We start from the raw sequence: 20710 nt of genomic DNA, 5'->3' as shown, positions 1-20710 counted from the left end.
AAAATGAAAGAAGATAATCTTAAATAAAGACAGTAGGACCAGGAAGCCAATGGTTTTGTTCTAGTTTTCGGAAGAGAGTTGTCAATGGGGCATGTATTATCAACATCCAGGTCATTTAATCATAAAATCACATAATATCAGAGCTGAAAGAAAATTAAGAAAACACTTAATCTCTTCATATTTCAGATAAAGAAAAAAACACCCAAGAGACTTGTGTACCTTGCTTGAGATCACATAACAAGTGGCTAGAAGAATTAAAAATTTGTGCCAGGAGACATGGCTCCCAGCTTAGCCCCCTTCCCACTGCACTACATTCTTCTCACTTCTGTTTTTTTTGAATAAAAAAATTTTGAGGGCCAGGCGCATCGCTTGAGGTCAGTCGTTCGAGACCAGCCAGGCCAACATGGTGAAACCCCATCTCTACTAAAAATACACAAATTAGCTGGGCAGTATATGGCATGCACCCGTAATCCCAGCTACTCAGGAGGTTGAGAAAGGAGAATCACTTGAGCCTGGGAGGTGGAGGTTGCAGTGAGCTGAAATGGCACCACTGCACTCCAGTTTGGGCAACAGAGTGAGACCCTGTTTAAAAAAAAAAAATTATTTTTTTAGAGATGAGATTTCACTATGTTGCCCAGGCTAGAGTGCAGTGGCCTATTCAGGTTCAATTATAGTACACTACAGCTTGGAACTCCTGGGCTCAAGTTATCCTCTTGCCTCAGCCTCCTAAGTAGCAGGGACTACACTGCAGGCTTGTGCCACCCACATTCTTCTAAGAATGTCTTGCTGGAGATATCAAAATGATAGGCTGACAACTGGCTATAAAAACACATCTGAAAATTTTAATCAGATGGGTCACTTCTGGTGCTCGAGTTCTAGAAACTCCATGCTCCTGGCATGCTTCCTCCCCCAAACTTGGGAGTTTTACTTCCAAGAACATATAAGGAGGGGTAAGAGGAGGGTGAGAGAGAAAGAAACCAGGAATGTCACTATAATGTGGCCCCTCACTTGCCTGTCCTCAAGCTATGAAGATATCATGAGTTTCTGACGGGTGAGATGGAAAATATAAAACCAACCAACCAACCAACCAAAAACAGTGGATGCATGAATAGCTGGGAACATTTTATTTCTTCTAATTTATTTACTAAACAAGTATTTCCTGAATGTTTACTACATGTAAGAAACCATGCTAGGTCCTGGATTATAACAGTAAACAAGACACTATTTCTGCTCTCAGGAGTATACAGTCTAGGGTAGAATGCTGACAAGAAAAGAATTTAGAACACTGAAATTCGGAACAGTAAAGGGCCACAGGAGGGAAAAGGGTACCAGGAAACCACAAGGAAGGCAAATGCCAGACTCAGCCCTAGGGTGTTCCACATTTCTCTTTCCTCCTTGTCTCAAACTTCGTGTGTACTGTTTTCTGTTTTAAAAATGTACACCTTACCTTCACTTTGTGACTATGTAAACTTGAACCAGCCATTTCTGCTTTTGGTTTTTCTAAGCCATGAGCAAGTTACTTCCCATTTCTGCATCTCAGCCTTTTCATCTAGAAAATAGGAGTTTTTCCCCTAGTTTTCACAGTAAAGAATGCATGCACGAGGAAGGCTTGTTCACACAAGGTCTTACATAAAGCCAATTAGAGGAAGGAAAGTGAAAAAAAAAAAAAAAAAAAAAAAGGAAATAGCAAAAGAATCTTCAGGTTTGGGATACAGCCAAACCTGAAGATTCAGATTTAGACATTAAACCTGAAGGCTTGAGGTGCTGGTTCTGGACGAAGAACAGGGTGCGGTTTTGGTGAAGCATGCTGGGGCTGCAGTTGGCACTGCAGTGAGATCTGGTATTTGATGCATGTGCTAATGCACTCTAGAACTCCACTACTGGCTTTGAAAATTACAAGGAGTGTCTAGAAAAGGTTAATCTGCGCACATACACATTTGTTTGTGTTTACAATGGGGTTATTATACAGACTTTAAGTGAGCAAAGAGTGTCTGTGAAAGCAACTAGAATATGGAGCACAGAACTAACAATTTTTAATTTACGGCTGGATAGAATCAGATTAAATTGTATGTACAGCCTTCAAAAGTTTATTTGATTTCTTGGTCAGGTGTGGTGCCTCATGCTGTAATCCCAGCACTTTGGGAGACTGAGGCAAGCAGACTGCTTGAGGTCAGGAGTTTGAGACCAGACTGTGCAATGCGGTGAAACTCTATCTCTGCAGAAAAAAAATATAAAAATTATCCAGGCATGGTGGTGTGCACTTGTAGTCCCAGCTACTGGGGAAGTTGAGGCTGCTGTGATCGCACCACTGTACTCCAGCCTGGGTGACAGAGTGAGACCCTGTCTCAAAAAAAAAAAAAAAAAAAAAAAAAGAAAAAGTTTATTTGGGGAAGGGTAAATAATTTTGAAAATGTTATCGACTGGGCATGGTAGCTCATGCCTGTAATTCCAGCACTTTGGGAAGCTGAGGCGGGTGGATCGCCTGAGGTTGGGAGTTCAAGACCAGTTTGACCAACATGGAGAAACCCCGTCTCTACTAAAAATACAAAATTAGCCGGGCATGGTGGTGCATGCCTGTAATCACAGCTACTTGGGAGACTGAGGAAGGAGAATTGTTTGAACCCGGGAGGCGGAGGTTGCAGTGAGCTGAGATTGAGCCACTGCATTCCAGCTTGGGCAACAAGGGTGAAACTCTGTCTCAAAATAACAATAATAATTTTGAAAAGGTTTAAGTATATCAATATACATAAACAGTAATAGTCCCTCCATTTTATGTTCAGCACAGTATAGGGAAAGGACCTGGGTTTTGAGAATCAAACACTGATATTGACACTTACTGGACAATATTGAGAAATTTAAACTCTTTGAGCTTCAGTGTTCTTATTTGTAAAATGGAGACAATACCTTTCAGGGAACTACTACCTGGCATACAATAGGCACAAAAAGAAATAGCTATATTCATTGTCATCGTTCCCCACCATTCCAAGTCCTTTGTAAATAAGTTAGAAAGTGGTAAGGGCAAATTTTTTAAGGCTCTGAATTCTACTCAGCTCATCTGAAATGGTTGTAATAACCTCAAACACATTTAAAAAATTCCTTCATGCACTTCTTTGATCTGGTCAGAAGCATACAATGATGGGTTTTCTCATATAATACCACTGGTTCCCTCAATATGTCTGTGGTTTAGCAACTCTTTCCTCTTTCTGCTATCAATTTCATCATAATAGCTTAGAAACGCTGAGCATTTACTATGCTAGTGCTTTGTGCATATCACTTCATTTCATTTTTACAACAGCTCTATGAATTACATACTATCATTATCCTTATCCTACAGATGAGGAAACTGAGCTACCTAGAGGCTAAGTCATTTACACAAGATCAAACACCTAAGATATGGTAAAGATGAGATTTAGTCTGGGACTCCAGAACTCAGTCTCCTCTGCCCTGCTCTTTTTTTTTTTTTTTTTTGAGACAGAGTCTTGTTCTGTTACCCAGGCTGGAGTGCAATGGCAATATCATGGCTGACTACAGCCTCAACCTTCCAGGCTCAAGCAAATCTCCTGCTTCAGCCTCCTGAATAGGTGGGACTACAGGCATGTGCCACCACACCTAATTTTTTTATTTTTATTTTTAGTAGAGATGATGTCTTGCTACATTGTTCAGGCTGGTTTCAAACTCTTGAGCTCAAGTAATCCTCCCACCTTGACCTTCTGTAAGTGCTGGGATTACAGGTATGAGCCACCATGCCCAGCCCAGAACTCAGTTTTTTAACTACTACCCAATAAAGTCTCTCTGTGGCTTGTCTTCAAATCTGCTCCAGTCACTGCTAGGAGCTTTTTCTGGTGTTGAGCCATCCTCACAGTTTAAATCTCTATCCTCTGCTAGAAAGTACCATGTAGACTTTCTCCTGGCCCCTCAGACTCAACAAATCCCAAAGTGAACCTGTCTCTCCATTTATCTTCCTTGATTTTTGCCTATGGTACTATACCATCTTTTTAGTCGTTGAGGCTGGGGACCTCTAAGTCACCTCTGAAAGCTCCTTCTTCTTATCCTCCCCCAACCTTGGCATAGCCAATTATTAAATCCCACTGATCCTTCCTACTTCCTGGCTCTGCTGCCTTCTCTTCATCCCAGATTGTTGCCATCTTAGTACTGTCTCCCACAGCCTGTTTACTTTTCTACTGCAGTAGTTCTATCTGGTCTCCCTTTCCCATGCTTTCACTACTTTAATCCTTCCTAATCAGGATAATCAACAGTGTTGAGACAGTGGGGAAAAGGCAAAAATGTGGAATCAAAAGACCTAGGTGAAACCACTGCTCTGCAACTTAGCTATGTCAATTTGTATAAGCCACTTGGCAGCTCTAAGTTCAAATCTTTCATCTTTATCATAGGGCCTAACACCTACCAACAAATTAGCATTAGAAATGGTTTTATGAGGGCAAGAATTCTGTCCTCTATTAGTGGATATATAGTAGTAAAGAATTCTGTGGAGCACTATGCATAGAATATACTCATTTTTCCATGTATAGTTCTTCATAGAATTATTCACTACCATATCTCCAATGTCTTATGCATAACAGGTGCTCAAAAATATCTGTTGGATCGATGAGTAGAAAACTCTTCCATATTTTTTCATCTCTTATTTTATTTCCCTTTATACCTGACTTCATAGTCTAAATTCCAATCACAGAAAACTGTATGCAATTCCCCAAACATACACTGATTTATATTTCTATGGTTTTTTTCACATTTCTTCTGCTTGGCAAATGACCATTCCTCTCTCTCTGTTTTCAAAATGTCTTTTTTTTGCAGTATATTAGTGTCATGTTTTTCCATTTGTGTGCTTTTTGTTAGTGATTTTGCTGTTTAAAGTGGTTCCCAATCATAGTGCTGAAGTGCTGTCTAGTGTTCCTAACTGAAGGAGGGCTGTGATGTGCCTTGTGGAGAAAATACGTGTGTTAGATAAGCTTCATTCAGGCATGAGTTTTTAGGACTATTAGCTATGAAATTCAATGTTAATGAACCAACAGTATGTATTAATGTGTCTTTACATATATGTGTGTGTGTGTGTGTATACGCACATTTTCTTTCTTTTTTTGAGGCAGGGTCTCGCTCTCCAGCCCAGGCTGGAGTGTAGTGGTGTGATCATAGCTTACTGTAGCCTCAACCTCCCAGACTCAAGTGATCCTCCCACCTTACTCTCAAGTATCTGGAACTATGGGATGCACCACCATGCCCAGCTAACTATGTGTGTGTGTATGTGTGTGCGTGCATGTGTGTGTAGAGAAAGGGTCTCATTATGTTGCCCAGGCTGGTCTCAAATTCCTGGGCTCAAGCCATCCTTCTGTCTTGGCCTTCCAAAGTGCTGGGATTTACTGGTGTGAGCCACAGCACCTGACCTAAGTAAAGTGTCTCTAAACAGAAACACACATAACATACATAACAAAATTATGTATTGAGTGGTTGATGAAAATGTGAGCAGAGGCTCACAAGAACTTAACCCTGTATTTCCCCTAGGAACAGTAGTTGAGTATCCACTAATTCAGAGTTTGTGGCAACATTATACAATATAACTGCGGTGAGTAATGGGAATCAACTGTATTTCCCAGTTCTAAAACCAATAGCTCCCCACAGCCTATAGAATAATACTGTAATTTCTTAACCTCAGGTATATTATTATAGTCTGCACCGCTGATAGAGGACTTTTTGTTCAGCCAAATCTGGGTATTTTTCATGTTGTATCTAGCTTGGTAGTATGTGTCACAAGTCTGCCAGGATGATCTTCTCATATCGTATCTGCCCTGCCAGACTTGGTTGGCCTTTATAGACAAGACTGTGTTGTAATTATCATCACAGCCTTCAAAGTGTATACCTGTCATTCTTCATCTATCTATCCATCCACCTACTCACAACTCAGCAGCCTCTACTCTGTGCTAGGCCTGTGTAAGTCCTGTGCCAGGAACTGGGGGTACAAAGGAAAATAAGACAGTATAGCTGCTGCCCTAAATGAACTTATACAGAGCAATTCCCAGAGGGCCCTGACATAAACGAGGTAAAAAATCTCTATGAGGAAATACGCCTGTCTCTCACACTAGGAAAAATACCATAAACTAATTCAGGAATATTTTCACTTATGAAAGAAATCTGCTGGTTTGGTAAAACAGAAGACAAATGTTAAACTCTAGATATTTCTAACTGAACACCATTCTCAATCTTTCGTTATTAGGCATGTAGGGCACATTGTTTGATATCTTTACTTGAAAACTGGTAGTTTCCAAACAGTTAATATTGGACAAAGATTCTTTGTCTTCTTGAAACCAAAACACTGAAAAAAAAAAAAAAAAAAAAAAAAGGAAGGAGGGAATGGGGTTGCAGAGAAAAATAATCACCATTACCATCACACCAGCTATACTATTAGATTCTTACCCTGTATTGATTTTATATATTATATATTTTATATAAATTATATATATACATTATATTTATATATAATATAATAATGTAATGTATATTATATATAAAATATTAATATTATATATAAAATAATATAATGTGTTATATACAAATATAATAATATAATATATATACACACACACATATATATAAAAAACCTTGGGAGTTTGTGCCTGGTTTCTCCTGGACTTTGCTCATGTACCTTTTCTCCTTGCTGATTTTGCTTTGTATCCTTTTGCTCTAGGAACTCATAGCCCTGAGCATGATTATATGCTGAGTCCTATGAATCTTCCTAGGAAATGACATATATATGAATGAAACATTTTATATAGATTTTTAAATGCTCACTACATGCCTTTGAAGTACGTATTGCTACTTCCATTTTACCAAGAAATTAAGTAACCTAAGATCACTCAGTGAAGAGTTGATCCATTTGACTCCACAACTTGTGTGTTTTCTTGTTTCAGTCTACAGTGCCTATGCAATGTGACTGAGGAGAGGTAGTATTAAATAAATTATCCTTACAGTGTTGATCTACATTTGTTTATAGTGGCAAGCAAGAAAAATAAATATCAACAACTCCTCCCCTTTTCAAAGTAGCCAATTTGAAGAAAGTATTCTCCCTAGGCAGGGAAAGTGGCTGTAGGTTCAAGGACAACGATAGGGGTTCAGAGCAGACCATTATAGAATTTGGGGCAAATCTGCATTGAACACGCTGATACTCTACAAACTAGGTGATGGCTATTTCTAAGGATTGTCCCTCATGATGTCTTGAAAATTTCCTTTGAAAATACAGGTTAATTCGTGCTTGTTAGGATTCTTCTGAGACTACTTTTATACCCTTTGCTACAAGACTAAGTTATGTTCCAAGAGAAGGTGGGAAGTTTCCCTGTTTACAGAGGTCCCCTTACATATCTAGCAGTAAACTCCAGAAGTGAATTTGAGACATAAATATCTTAGAAAACAAAGTTATACGTTCAGAGAAGGGTTAACACAGCAGGACTGCTAGTGTTTGAAAGGCCTGCTTACAAGGTTGGCAACTAGAAACTTGGGTTTGAGAAGGGTTACCATTATTCCCAGAACTGATAAGAGTGGCTCATTATGCGTAAACTGTTTGTGCAAACAATATAGTTTATGAGGAACACTTGCTTTCCTTCTGGGAGTCTGGCATTTTGGTATATGTCTGGCAGAGTATACCTATGTGGTCAGCCCCCAATAAAAACCCTGGGCACAGAGTCCCTATAAGCTTCCTTGGTTGGCAACATTTCACATGTGTTGTCTCAAATCATTGCTGGGGTAATTAAGCATGTCCTCTATGATTCCATCGAGAGAGGACCCTTGGAAGGTTGTGCCTGGATTCCCCTGGACTTTGCCCATGTACCTTTTCTCTTTGATGGTTTTGCTTTGTAACCTTTTGCTGTAACAACTCATAATCATAAGTGTGATTATATGCTGAGTCCTGTGAGTCTTCCTAGGAAATCACTGAACTTAGAGATAGTCTTGGGGGACCCCCAACACATTATATGAAAATGTTTTGTTTAGGGTAAAGAGCATAGACTTTGGAGGTTAGAATCCCAATTATATCAGTTACTATGTGTGTGGTGCTGGAAATATCAGTTAACATCTCTTAAGCCCAGTTGTCTAACCTGTAAAATAGGACTACTATCTATGCTTTAGGGTTGAATGAAAATTAAATGAGAGAATACTTTCTGAAATGTCTGCACAAGGTCTGACATGGAACAGAACATTAATAATTGTTAATTCCTCTGACTGAAAGCTGGAAAAGGCTGTAAAAACTGAAGAGGTCCTGAAATCAGCCATAAAAATTTCAAAGAAAACTTGCACATCGGAGATCCACCACCTCTTGGAAGGCTCAGGCCCAACTGTTCTTAAACTAGGCAGAAAATTCTACCAACAAAAGTCACTGAAAACTTCTTGGATGTTTGGTCACATTTCCATGTAACCCTAGCTGAAAGGATTTTGCTTTGTGGAAAAAAGTAATGTGGAGAGAAGAGAGAATATGCTTCCTTAGAGGAAAGTAGGAGTGAAAGTGAGATGGTGTGGTGTCCTCCTGTACACCCAGGGGTATGTCTAGTTGGTGAGCTGTGCTATTCTTTCCCAGCACAAGGTCTACACATCTTAAGGCTTCACATGTCTTGAATGCACCATGTGCCATGTCTGTGTCCTCACATTACCTCACTTAATTCTTTATTTTTAAATTTTCATTTTTTATAGAGATAGGGCGGCCTCTCTATGTTGTCCAGGCTGGTCTTGAACTCCTGGGCCCAAGCGATCCTCTTGCCTTGGCCTCCCAAAGAGTTGAGATTATAGGCATGAGCCACTGCACCTGGCCTTCACTTAATTCTTACAACCAGCACAAAGGTGGTTATTATTATCTGCCTTTTACAGGTAAAAGAACCAGTTTAGTGTGGTTATGTGACTTGCCCACGGCCCCCCTAATAGTTGGTTCTTTGTATTATATCATCATGCTGTCTCCCTGTCATGATTGCCAAGGCTCAGAACACATTTTTACTGCATTTTACTAAGGGGACTGCAATAAACAGTGGATTTTCTTCCAAGGAAGAGTCTGTTATAATGCGACTGGCAAAGTGCAAGTCACTGTCATATTAAGAATGAAGAATGTGTCTAAAAACTTATTTTTTAAAAGGCTAGAGACAGGTCAAAAGTAGTGACTTTTGGGACATGGATTAAAGAAGTTTAGCCATTACCAATTCAAACGGCATGGCCCTCTGCCAGTTACCAAGTATTTTCATTATCACTTTTGATCTTATCATCACAATTTATCTGTGAGGACACATGACATTATCCTCACTTGAAAGATGAAGTAGCTGAAATACAGAAAAGAGAAATGATGTACTCAGAGCACCTCAGCTAATAGGTGGAAGTGCCAGTATTAGAACAAAGATCTGTCTGACTCCAAGTATAGAGAGGACAGGAGAATCTATGGGCCATTTACCAAATACTTAGTCTAGGCATTGGTAACCTTTACATCCAACCATCTCTCCAATCTTCCCCTGCCTGGTGGTATTTCTATCATCTTATTTTAAAGACTACAACATCCTTAATTATTCTTATGGCTTCAGTCTTTATTCCATTGTCAATTCATCTTTCCAGGTTACTAGTGAGATATAACAGAAAGAATCACTACGGTCACATTTAAGTGCCAGCTCTGCCACTGCTTGGCTATGTGATCTTGGTTAAAACACTTAATTTATAGTTTCAGTTTTGAAGCTATAAAATGGAGATAATATCTGTCTGGTATAAAAGGTTCTGGACATGAGTTTGAAATCTGCTTCTTTGAGCTTTTGATTTCTTAACCATAAAGTAAGGATACCCCAATCTCATAGGGTTGTTGTAAGAATTCAATTACATGATACTGGTAAAGTGCCTAGCACTTTAACATATAATGGGAACATATAAGGGGAACTCAATAAATAGAAGACAGCATTATTATTATTTCACAGGCTGTTTGTTCATTTGCATCATTCATTCATTCATTCATTCAGCAGGTATTTACTGAGCATCAGTTAGATTTCAGGTACTGATCTAGGTGCCAGGATTAGTTAACAAATAAAGTTCTTGCCCTCTAAGAGCTTTTATTCTAGTAGCAGGGAGACAATAAACAACTATATACCTATTATGTCAGAGAGTGAACAGTTCAGTGGAAAAAAAGAGAGCAGGATAAGAGAAATAGGGGTTGTCAGTCTGGCAGGGTGGGGAAGGTAGGGCAGAGAGGAGAGGGAAGGAAGACTATTACTTTATATGTGTTGGTCAGCAAAAGCCTCAAAAAAGGCAGTATTTGAGCAGATACCTGAAGGAAGTGAGGGCATAAGCACTATCTAGAGGAAGACTATTTCAGTAGAAGAAAGTGCAAATGCAAGGCCCTGAAGTAGGAACATGTTTCATGGTGCTGTACAAATAGCAAAGATGCCAAGGTAAATGGAAATGACTGAGTGAGAGAGGGGTCAGAGAAATGCCAGCAAGTTAGATCAATAAAGGCCTTTCATTCTGAACTGATGGGGAGCTATTACAGGGTTCGAAAAGAGAAGTGACATAATTTGCCTTATTAAAAAAATATCATTGTCTTTTTTGAAAACAAGATTGAAGGGAATCACAGATGGAAGCAGAGGCCAGTAGGACATCATTATAATAAGTTGGGTAACAGATTATAGTGGCTTGGGCTAGGGTTCAGTTGTAGAGGTATTGAGAAGTAGATTCTGGGTATACTTTGAAAGTAAAACCAACAGATTGTGCTATGAGTTGGATGGCGAAAGGAGAGAAAGAGGAGTCAAGGATAACTCTTAAGGTTTCTTGCCTGAACAAAAAGAATGAGGCTGCCATTTACGGACTATGGGAGGAGGGGAGAGTAGGAATCAGGAATTCAGTTTTGACTACGTTTCATGTGAGATGCCTACTGGATGCAAAGTGGAGATACTGAGTAGACAGCTGTACGTAGAAATGTTTGGAGTTGAAGAGAGAATTTAGACTGGATATATGTATTTGTGAGTTGTAACTGTGTATATTACATTTATTGCCACAAGACTAGATGAGAGCAATTAGATAATGCCAGTAGAAAGAGATCAAAGGACTGACATGTACTGAGCACCTGCTGTGTGCCAGGTAATGTAAATCTGTAAATTATGGAATAATGTATGTGTTATTATTCTTACTGTGATGATAATAATGGATGACTATATCATTCTGTTACTCAGTAAATTTTACCTGGAATAAAGCCAAGCTCCTTCTCCTGGTATTCCAGGTTTTATATATCCTATCCCCAAACCTCCTTCAGCCTTTTCTCAGGACTTTGTTAGACAAAGCCCCCTCGTTTCAGCCAGTCTGCTCATGGCTTTGTGCTTTTCAACATTAGCCCTTTTACCTCAAGCTGTTCTCGCTGCTGGAGAATGTTTTCCTCTTAGCAACCTACCAAAAAATCCTATCTACCTCAGTTTTGTTCAACTGCTATCTCTCTTACACAACCTCTCTTGGTTACCCACGCCAGCAGGGATCTATTGGCCCTTTTGCTTGACTATTCTTTGGACCCACTGCATGAACTGCAGTATGAGGACTGTTTGTATGAGAGGCTGAAATGTTCTTAAATGTGGGACCATGCCTTATTCCTTGGCACTAAGCAGAGAGGCTGGCAAAATAAAACTGTATTGGATAAACAGGGTGTGGAATACAACTAAGCGTATATTTTACCAGCATCTAGCAGTGACCCAGAAATAGGAATTACAAGGTGAAATGAAGAAATCAGAGATGATAAAATCGTTCCAAATATGTAACGCCGAGCTTTATTTACACATTGAAAATATTTTTCTTTTTTTTCTTTTTGAGACAAGGTCTCACTCTCTCACCAGGCTGGAGTGCAGTGGTGCGATCTCAGCTCACTGCAACCTTTACCCTCTGAGTTCAAGCGATTCTCCTGCCTCAGCCTCCTGAATAGTTGGGATTACAGGCACCTGCCACCGTGCCCGGCTAATTTTTTGTATTTTTAGTAGAGATGAGATTTCACCATCTTGCCCAGGCTGGTCTTGAACTTCTGACCTCGTGATCCACCTGCCTTGGCTTCCCAAAGTGCTGGTATTACAGGTGTGAGCCACCATGCCTGGCCTAAGTTTTGTATTTTTTAGTAGAGGCAGAGTTTCATCACGTTGGCCAGGCTGGTCTTGAACTCCTGACCTCAAGTGATCCACCTGCCTCAGCCTTCCAAAGTGTTGGGATTACAGGCGTGAGCACTCGGCCAACAATTAAAATTTAAAAAATTTAAAACTTACAATTTAGAAAATAAATTTCTTAAACAAAATGAATAACCTAAAGAAATATAAACTGCCCTTGCTAGTATTTTTCCCTTTAATTAGGTTGCTGTTGTGTCAGATTAGAGTTTCATATACAGACCTATTTAAGCAGCACCTGTATTAGTCTCTTAAATCTTTTGCTGTTTACTTTTTTTTGAGTGTCGTAAATATTTTGTAAACAGTTTTTACCAAATGACTTCTACCTAAAAATTCAGGAGTCCTGTCGAATAATCCAGGATCATTTTTCTTTACAAACATAACTTCTGAAGTAAGGCAATCAAGAGGCCTGGGCTGCAGTCTTCAGTGGTCATTAATTAACTGAATGTACACTCTCAAGCAAGTAACTTCACCTCAAGACCTCATATTCACCATTGCTGAATGATACTAACACCACACCTGTCTTGGTATTTCCCAAAGCTGACAGAAGAGAGGTGGGATAATTCTGTAAATGTATTTTGTACCTTAGTGAGGTCTCTTGTTTCTTTCAGTCAAGCAGTTTATTGTGGTTTAATGGTGAGATGCATGTGGCGAGGAGGTAATCAGAAGAAGTGAGAACTGAGCAGGAAAAGGAGATGGTGTGAAACTTTGAAGATTTTGTAAGCCATGGTAAGGAGTTTGGACTTTTTCTGTAGGCCATTAGAACCACTGGAGGCTTTTAAGCAGGAGAGAGAGAGAGATCATCAAAGTCGTTTAAAAAAATAACTCAAGAGACAGTGGGGAGGATAGATGTGGGGAGGCAAAACTGGACGCAGGGGGATGAATTAGGAAGCCATAGGTGTAACTTGGGCTATGATGACTTGGGCAGTGGTATAGAGGGAAAGAGAAGAAAAGAACAGATTTGAGAGAAGTTTAGAGGCAAAATTAATATTGCGATCGTCTAGATACTAATGTGTTCCATTACGCGATCATAGTTCTTTTTATCTGAATCTTGATTATTTAGGGATACTGAACATTTCCAAATAACCAGATATGGTGATATAAAATACCTGAGGGGAATGGAACAAGCTCAGCAGTAGACCTTTAACATCAGATGCTTCATCTTGGTTTATTTTAAGAACAAAGCTTTTAAGATACAGTCGTTCAATGGCATTAAAGTTTTTTCTTCTGGCTCTTGTTTTTTAAAAAAATAAAAGTCTAATATAAATTGAAAATCAATCCAACTGCAATATTAGAGGTATTACCATATGAAGGTTGTTGAAGTACAAAATATTTTAAAATACTGGTGCTTGCAGCTGTAATTTATTGCATTTATTAGGTGGTCTCTAATGTTGATTTTTCTAGTTCTATGACTCTAATTTTAAAGTGGAACTCTATACTTTATTAAGTTTTTTAAAAGGACTCAATAATCTCAAAAAGCAATGATCATAAGAAAACTTGGATGCCACCATCAGCTCTGTTTTTATAATTGTTCAAGTGACTTAAGTGCTTAATTTTACTAGGCTTTCATTCTCCCACCAGTAATGTGGCAGCATTGGCCTTCATATCTCTGAGATCCTTTGCAAATATCAGATATTTGCAAGATTTCAATGATATATTCTTAAACCTGGGTTACAGCCAGATACTTGTAACTCAAGTTTGATATCCATCACTGTTCTAGAGAAAGAATTCACTGCTGCCACGTTTTCTTTAACTGTAAGCCCTTCCCACCTCTTCTGCCTCTATTTAGGATTATTATAGCAGATACTGTTTTATGTGCTATGAATATAGTAATTTATATTCACTTTATATAACTCTTACCACGACCATCTCAGATATTATCATTTCTCTTTCAAAGATGAAGAAATGAAAGTTCGGCAGGGTCAAGTAAGTTGTCCAGTGTTCAGTATGATGGAGTGGGATGCACATGGAAGACTAACTATGACTGAAACATTTACTTCTGACTTTGCTATTCTGCTTCCAGTCACTGAACATCTCTCTGTGCAAGGATCAGGTAAAATTCACTTCCTTTGTAATACTTTCCCTTATCACTGCTGGCTGAAATTACTTATCCTTCTAACTGTGGGTGTAATTTGTAATGCAATTTGCTTTAGATGTGTGTTTTTACTATAATGTGAACTCTTCAAGGTCAGCAACAATTTTTTTTAAATTTCTGTATCACCAGCATCTGGTATGAAGGCTGAAACAGAGAGGTTGCACAGCAAATGTTTTGCTATAATGAGAGAAAAAATACATGAATTAAATGCGAATTAAATTTCTTCTATCTCCTTATGGTGGCAAATAGTATCCACGTGTTATGGATGAAGTCAAGTCAAACTTCATCTAGCTGTAGCTTCTGGATTCAGACTGTAAATTCTATAAGGGTTAGATCTATGCCATTATTTTTCTTCACTGTGTTTGTAGTGTTTAGCTTGGTGCTTAGCATAATAAAAGTGGATGGGTGACAGAGAAAGGAATTTGTATACCCCAAATTTGAAAGGCTTTTCCCCCAGTACATTTAAACAAAACTTTACTGAAGGTCTACTCTAGAAAAACCCTGCTGGAGCTTGTTTACACTCATTCTCCTGTTCATTTAAGTCTTAGAGGGAGAAACAAAAATTACAAGTTATAGTTACAGAGAAAAAAACCTAGAAAGCTGGGGCAAAATATAAATTCCCTCATTACTTTGTTTTAGATATATAAGAAAACAGTTTATTCCTGAATGCATGTCTGTCTGTTTGGGGATTCATATCTATAGATCTAGAAAAAGGCATGTTCTCTAGGCTAGAACGGGGGCTGTGTGATTATATCAGTGGCAATACACATGGGCTATCAGTGGACTCTTAGAGCTCACTTGCCATTCTTCATCCTCCTTCCTAGTGCTTTCCAGTCATTTTATAAATTGAAAGATCTCACTTTCCAATCGTAGATAGAGCTCCTCTGAGGGATGTGGATATGGGTAGGCAAAAAATAGAAAAAGAGGAGGCAGAAAGAAGAGCTGTGGGATAAAGAAATAAGTAGAATGGGAAGAATGGAAAGATGGGGGAGAAGATAAAACAGGTAAAATAGGATTGGAAAAAAGGGAAGGGGTAGAAAAGGAAGGAGGAGAGAAAAGGGAAGACAAGGAAGTGGCACAGAAGAGGAAGGCTGGGGGATACTGACAACCTCTTACCAAGTGGCATGAGTGATAATCAGCTTTTCTGGGAAGGGCCTATGTCTGGGCTAGTGTAGGTCTGGAGGGGAGCTGGGGGAGCTGGCAGCAGTCCCTTACTCTAACTCAGAGACAGGAGTTGGCCTATAGGAGGAGTAGTAGGGTGAGTATCATTATACAGCTTTTAGGACTCAACTACCTCATTTCCAAGGCAATGCCCAAGTAAGGCAAATGGACCACTGATGTTCACACGGCTCTAACATGTCCAAAAGGTAGAGCTCTGGAAATAAATACTACTCCTTCTCTTGGTAACTGTTATTAGCAAAATTGGGGAACACACACAAACACACACACACACACACACACACACACACATCCCAAAACCAAGTAACTCATTGCTTCCACAACTTGAATCAGCGTTTCTGGGGAAGGCCTATGTCTGCGGCTATTTTGGTTGTCCTACAGTGTTCAGTTCAGGGAAGTATGCTCAGCAGACATTTACTAAACGGTTAGACAGCTGAGAAATCTTAACATGAAGTATTGTTTTGGTTGGGGGCAGGTGGCAGGCATGGGAGGTACAGAAGAACACTTAACTGGTTCCTCTGCTGAGAAACCAGTCTCTGCTTTGTGGAGAAAAGGCTGAAGACACAATTAAGACTCCTAGAGTTAAGGCTTATATTATTTGTTATTAAAAAGGCAAGGCCTTAAGATGTGCTTTTTAACAGTCTTTAGTTTGGCTGTAATTTAAGATGACTTTAACAAATTAGATCCTAATCCTAGGACACACAGATGGCTGTTACAGAATAGCCTTGCAAAAACACTAGTCATTTGACTTGAAAGAGAATTCAGAGAAGAATGAAGGGCCTTTAACTCTCACCCCACCCCTGGCTCTAGGAGGCCTAAAGAGTCTTGGGTGGGCTTTCTTAGTTTAAGTCTGGAATCTGGGTGGGCCTAGAGCATCTGTTCTCATTTGGACCAGCCTCTATGTTCATTCTGGAACCAGAGATTAGGGCAGTCCGAGCTTATTAACATTCAACAACAGTTACTGATGCTTATGTATGAAGCACTATGCTGGCAACTGCAGGGAGACAGTCACAGGCCCAAGAACACTCTGCATTTCACATCACATCTCCCCAGTTTCCTTTCAACAGCAACTTTCCACAGTTCAGAGTTTCACCCCGTGGAAAGAGGTTCTTAATAGTGATCAAAAAGCCTAGCTCCTTTTAAGATATTTTCACCCCATCCCTGTCAGTAATAAGCTTTAAAAATTAATTTGAAAGAAAAGTTTAATTTTAAAATGCAGAAAGTCTATTTCTTCCAGTACTTCCATTTTTAAAGATGAGACCCATTCAGAAAGGGAGTGACTTAAAACTAAGGGTTGGGAAGGGCAAACTTAGCTCCTAAGTTTTTTAAGTTCTCTGAGGTGAGATTTTCATCACAGAACATAAAGTATGAGAACCAGGCTGATCTTGAACCCTTTGATAATGGTTCTTTGTTAAATGTTCACACACTGAGAGTTCAACTTCAGTGACAGAAGTTATGGTAGTTTTCATACTTGGCTGTGTGGTAAGAACATATGCAGGCCTGTGTTCCCTTGTGCATGTTTGTGTGCCTTATATACAAATAAAGGGAATGACCTTGGAGCAGGAGGCAGGACCAGTGAAAAAAGGAACAATAGTCAGCACCTGGGTTCCAGTACAGTCTCCTGGGCTTAGAAATAAGTGGCAAGATCCTCATTCCACCCAGAGGGGATATTACTAGTTTCTCTCTCTATCCTGTAAACCTGACAGCCAATGTGAGAGACTCAGATGTGCCTTAATGAAATTCTTGGTTTTTGTATGCTAGGTTACTATGCCTAGATCATAATGGAATCACAGAATATTTACTGTATATTTTAGAGCTAAGGAAGTCTAAGTCCCATCCCATATCAAGCAGGAATACCAGGGATGAATCCCTTTCCATATATATCTGTTATTGCTGAAAAGAGTAGTACTTGGTAATCTCCAATGATAGGAAAATTAACACTTCACGACACAACATATTCCTTTCTTAGAAAATGCTTTGTTACACTATGCCAAATTTGTCTCATGTAACTTTCAACTCATTGGTCCCAGTTCTGCCCCTGGAGCCTCAAAAAATCAGATCCCTCTTTTACAAGGCATGCCTTCAAGTAGCTGAAGACAACAATCACATCTCCCATGGTCCTTCCTTCTTTAGAGGTAATGTTCCTTAAATGACATAATTTGCAGCTCCCTCACCTTCCTACCAGCCCTGCTCCTATTTCTTCAGGCTTCGTTTTTCAGCGTGAAGCCTAAAGACTATTTCAGGGGTAGTTTTTTTTTTTTAAAATTTTTTATTTCCATAGGTTTTTGGGGAACAGGTGGTATTTTGTTACATGAGTAAGTTCTTTAGTGGTGATCTGTGAGATTTTGGTGCACCCATTACCCAGGGGTAGTTTGTCTTAGTGCAGAGTTAAACAGGACCATTAAGTTAACCTCTGGTTGGGATTACACCTCTAAAACAGGAGCTAGCTTTTTTGTTGGCAGCCACAACATGTTATTAATGTGTATTCAGCTTAATTCAACCATAACCTCTACTAAAGGAATCTATTTCTACATGTTTCTGTAAAATTTCTGCAGCTTCATTTTGTGTAAGTTTCAGTATTTTAAGATTTTCTTGAATCTTATTTTTCATAACCTATAAATCTGATAAAGTCTTCATGTAGGTTGCTAATAAATATGGTAAGTAATAAAAGATTAAATACAGAGCCTCTTGGTTCCCTACAAGGAAATGGTGGTTAACATTTTTTGGACGCAACCATTTAATCAGCAATGAATCTAACACATCTATATCTCTTTACTTTGCCCCAGAATACTATGAGAGACTATCAAGTATTGTGCTGTAATGCAAGCACACAGTGAATACAGGTCACCCTCTGTAACCTCCCAGGGTATAGTAAGACTATCAAATCACAAAATACTCTCTGTTTTGCATGAGTCATTCTTAGTGAACCTATATTCATTGACCCTGATATCTAACTGTTAAGCTGTTAAACTTACAATTCTCAGGTGTATTCTGAGGTCTACAGAACATATCTCATTTGAGGAATACAGATGAGACCTCGGCAAAGACTGGAATGATGGAATAGGGAAAACAGGTAGGAAGGAAGATCTGTACCTAATTTCTTACATAGGCTACTGGGTACACATGTCTGCTGGCCTGGGAAGCCACACTTTCTCCAAAGGCTAAGGACAGAGTGGTGTGCAGAACAAAGAAGGACTTCTGGATGTCTGGTAGTTGCCTGCACCATAGGACTTTTCTTGAACTACTTTGTTCAGCTTTAATGATGGCACATCTCCCACTGGGATATACTTCCTGCGATAGGTATGGGAACTTACATCTCTCCTAGGAAAGGTGCTCAGTAACTTGTACTCATCCCATGGAAATCCTTTGGAAGCTACAAAATCAAAGACAATCTGGAGCTTGCTGCTGGCCAGGAAACGCCTCTCCAGGAACTCGCCACTGGGGGTCCGGATCCGCAGTTTGCTCACAGGCTCAGCATTTTCTTCCTTTGGCTCAGGAGGCAGGGCTTGCTCTAAGGACAGCCGGATGGCCTAGGGAGAGCAAAAACCAGGTGTTAAAATGTGGGAAGGACTGGACTATGGAGAGTGGGGAGGAAGAGACCAGAAAAAAAGCTGCTGCTTTCTAGAAATTCATAGAAAAGTCACTGCCCCATTTATTAGCCAAGCCTAATGCTTGAAAAATATAATCATGTATTTTTCATTTTCTTAATATTAGCCCAATAGGCAAGTAATTAAAATAAATTCCACCTTAATGACACATATTATTAAATATATAGGAAACTACACAGAAAAAGCATTTTTTTTTTAACTGAAGGGCTCAGATATTTGTAATTAAAGACATTCATATCAAATACTCAATTGATACCTTTCTAGGGTATGAATTAAAGCTATTAGATGCATTCAGAAAAGACATACACAGAGAAATATATTTATATGAGAAATACATTTTTCAAGTAGGCATAACTGCAGAGTTTGTAGAATACTGGATTATTATGTTTATGTCAAAATGGAATGGGGAAATTCTGTTTAGGGTGATGAAAACATTTTGGAAATAGTGGTGGTGGTTGGATAATACTGTGAATACAATTAATGCCACTGAATTGTATACTTAAGAATGACAAGCTACTGTACATACATTTTGCCACAATAAAAGAAAAGTTTTAAAACATGGAAAGAACTTCAAATATCAGGTTTATTGGTAGAAGAAGACCACAGTCCTAGTTCTGGCTTTGCCACTAACTCCATATGGGATTTGGCCAAATCTTAGTCATTGATTTCTGGACCTACAGATGGACCAAACCCTTCATTTGACTTAAGCAGGTGAAGTAAACTGCTGGAAGGCCTCATGGCTAGCGTGGGCTTGAATCCAGGTTTTAGTATTACAGTGTTTTGCATTTGTGACATTCCATTAGGAGATTGTCTCTGAGGTCCCTAATAACATTGGAATCTATAAAAATTACTAAAACCTTTTTTGTCTAGAACCCTGAGAAAGACTTCATGTTAGAATCCATGAAATTCATCTAAAGCAGTGCTCTGAGGAAATTCATAGCCTTAACATTCTCATGCCATTATAAATTAAAGAATAAAAATAAGTGAATTGAGAATTAGATTTTAAAAGCTAGTGAATTATCAGTGTCTGGGAACAAAAAAAAATTTAAAACTAGTGAAAAAAAAAACCCAATAAAATAAGTGGAAGGAAAGCTGATAATAAAAGTATAAATAAATAATTTAGGAAAACAAGAAATATATAACTAGTCAGCTAATAAATAAGCTGGTTCTTTGGAGGTAATAAACTTACACAAATAAAAAGAAACAAAAATGGTAACCTACAGAGGGTAGGGGAAACAAGGTGGAAGAGGTGACAGCTGGTGTTTTCTGCATATACGCCTATTTTGACCTATCCAAATTATCTGTTAAAAAATGTTTAAAATAACCAACAGAAAAAGTTGGCTCAGACACAAGTATGAATAAGAAATTAGGTAATTTGTGTCATGCAGGTGAATTTGGTTGGCTCTAATACTGAAGTATTTTTTTCAAATCATTCAAAATTTCTGCAATGTATAGAAAAAGCTAGTCTCGCCTATGACTGAGGTTATTTTCCTTCTGGAGGCACTGAATAACCACCTACCTTATAGGGGATTAGAGAGGTGGGAATTATATAGGCAATATATATAAAATTTTCAGTATGGCATCTGACACATAATAGGCTTCAGTGACAGTTGCTTTTCTTATAAGGAAGAGATCTACACAGAATATCAGATCTGGAAGGGGCTGCATTTGTCAAACAG

The 20710-nt window shown here is 38.9% G+C and overlaps 1 protein-coding gene across 4 annotated transcripts in view; it reads right to left on the bottom strand.

Annotated features, from left to right (window-relative positions):
- FAF1 (Fas associated factor 1) overlaps positions 1 to 20710 on the bottom strand; it is a 506656-nt gene that overhangs the window by 13873 nt on the left and 472073 nt on the right. For all 4 annotated transcript variants that reach the window (XM_073007304.1, XM_037999795.2, XM_037999798.2 and 1 more), the window contains one exon: positions 18738 to 18953. In XM_073007304.1, the coding sequence (XP_072863405.1) occupies positions 18738 to 18953 (216 nt within the window). The remainder of the gene's footprint in view (positions 1 to 18737; positions 18954 to 20710) is intronic.

The sequence above is a fragment of the Chlorocebus sabaeus genome, chromosome 20 (genome assembly GCF_047675955.1).
Source record: "Chlorocebus sabaeus isolate Y175 chromosome 20, mChlSab1.0.hap1, whole genome shotgun sequence".
NCBI classification, from domain to species: domain Eukaryota; kingdom Metazoa; phylum Chordata; class Mammalia; order Primates; family Cercopithecidae; genus Chlorocebus; species Chlorocebus sabaeus.
Note: the sequence above shows the minus strand (reverse complement) of the source record. Positions and strands in the feature narration are given on the sequence as shown.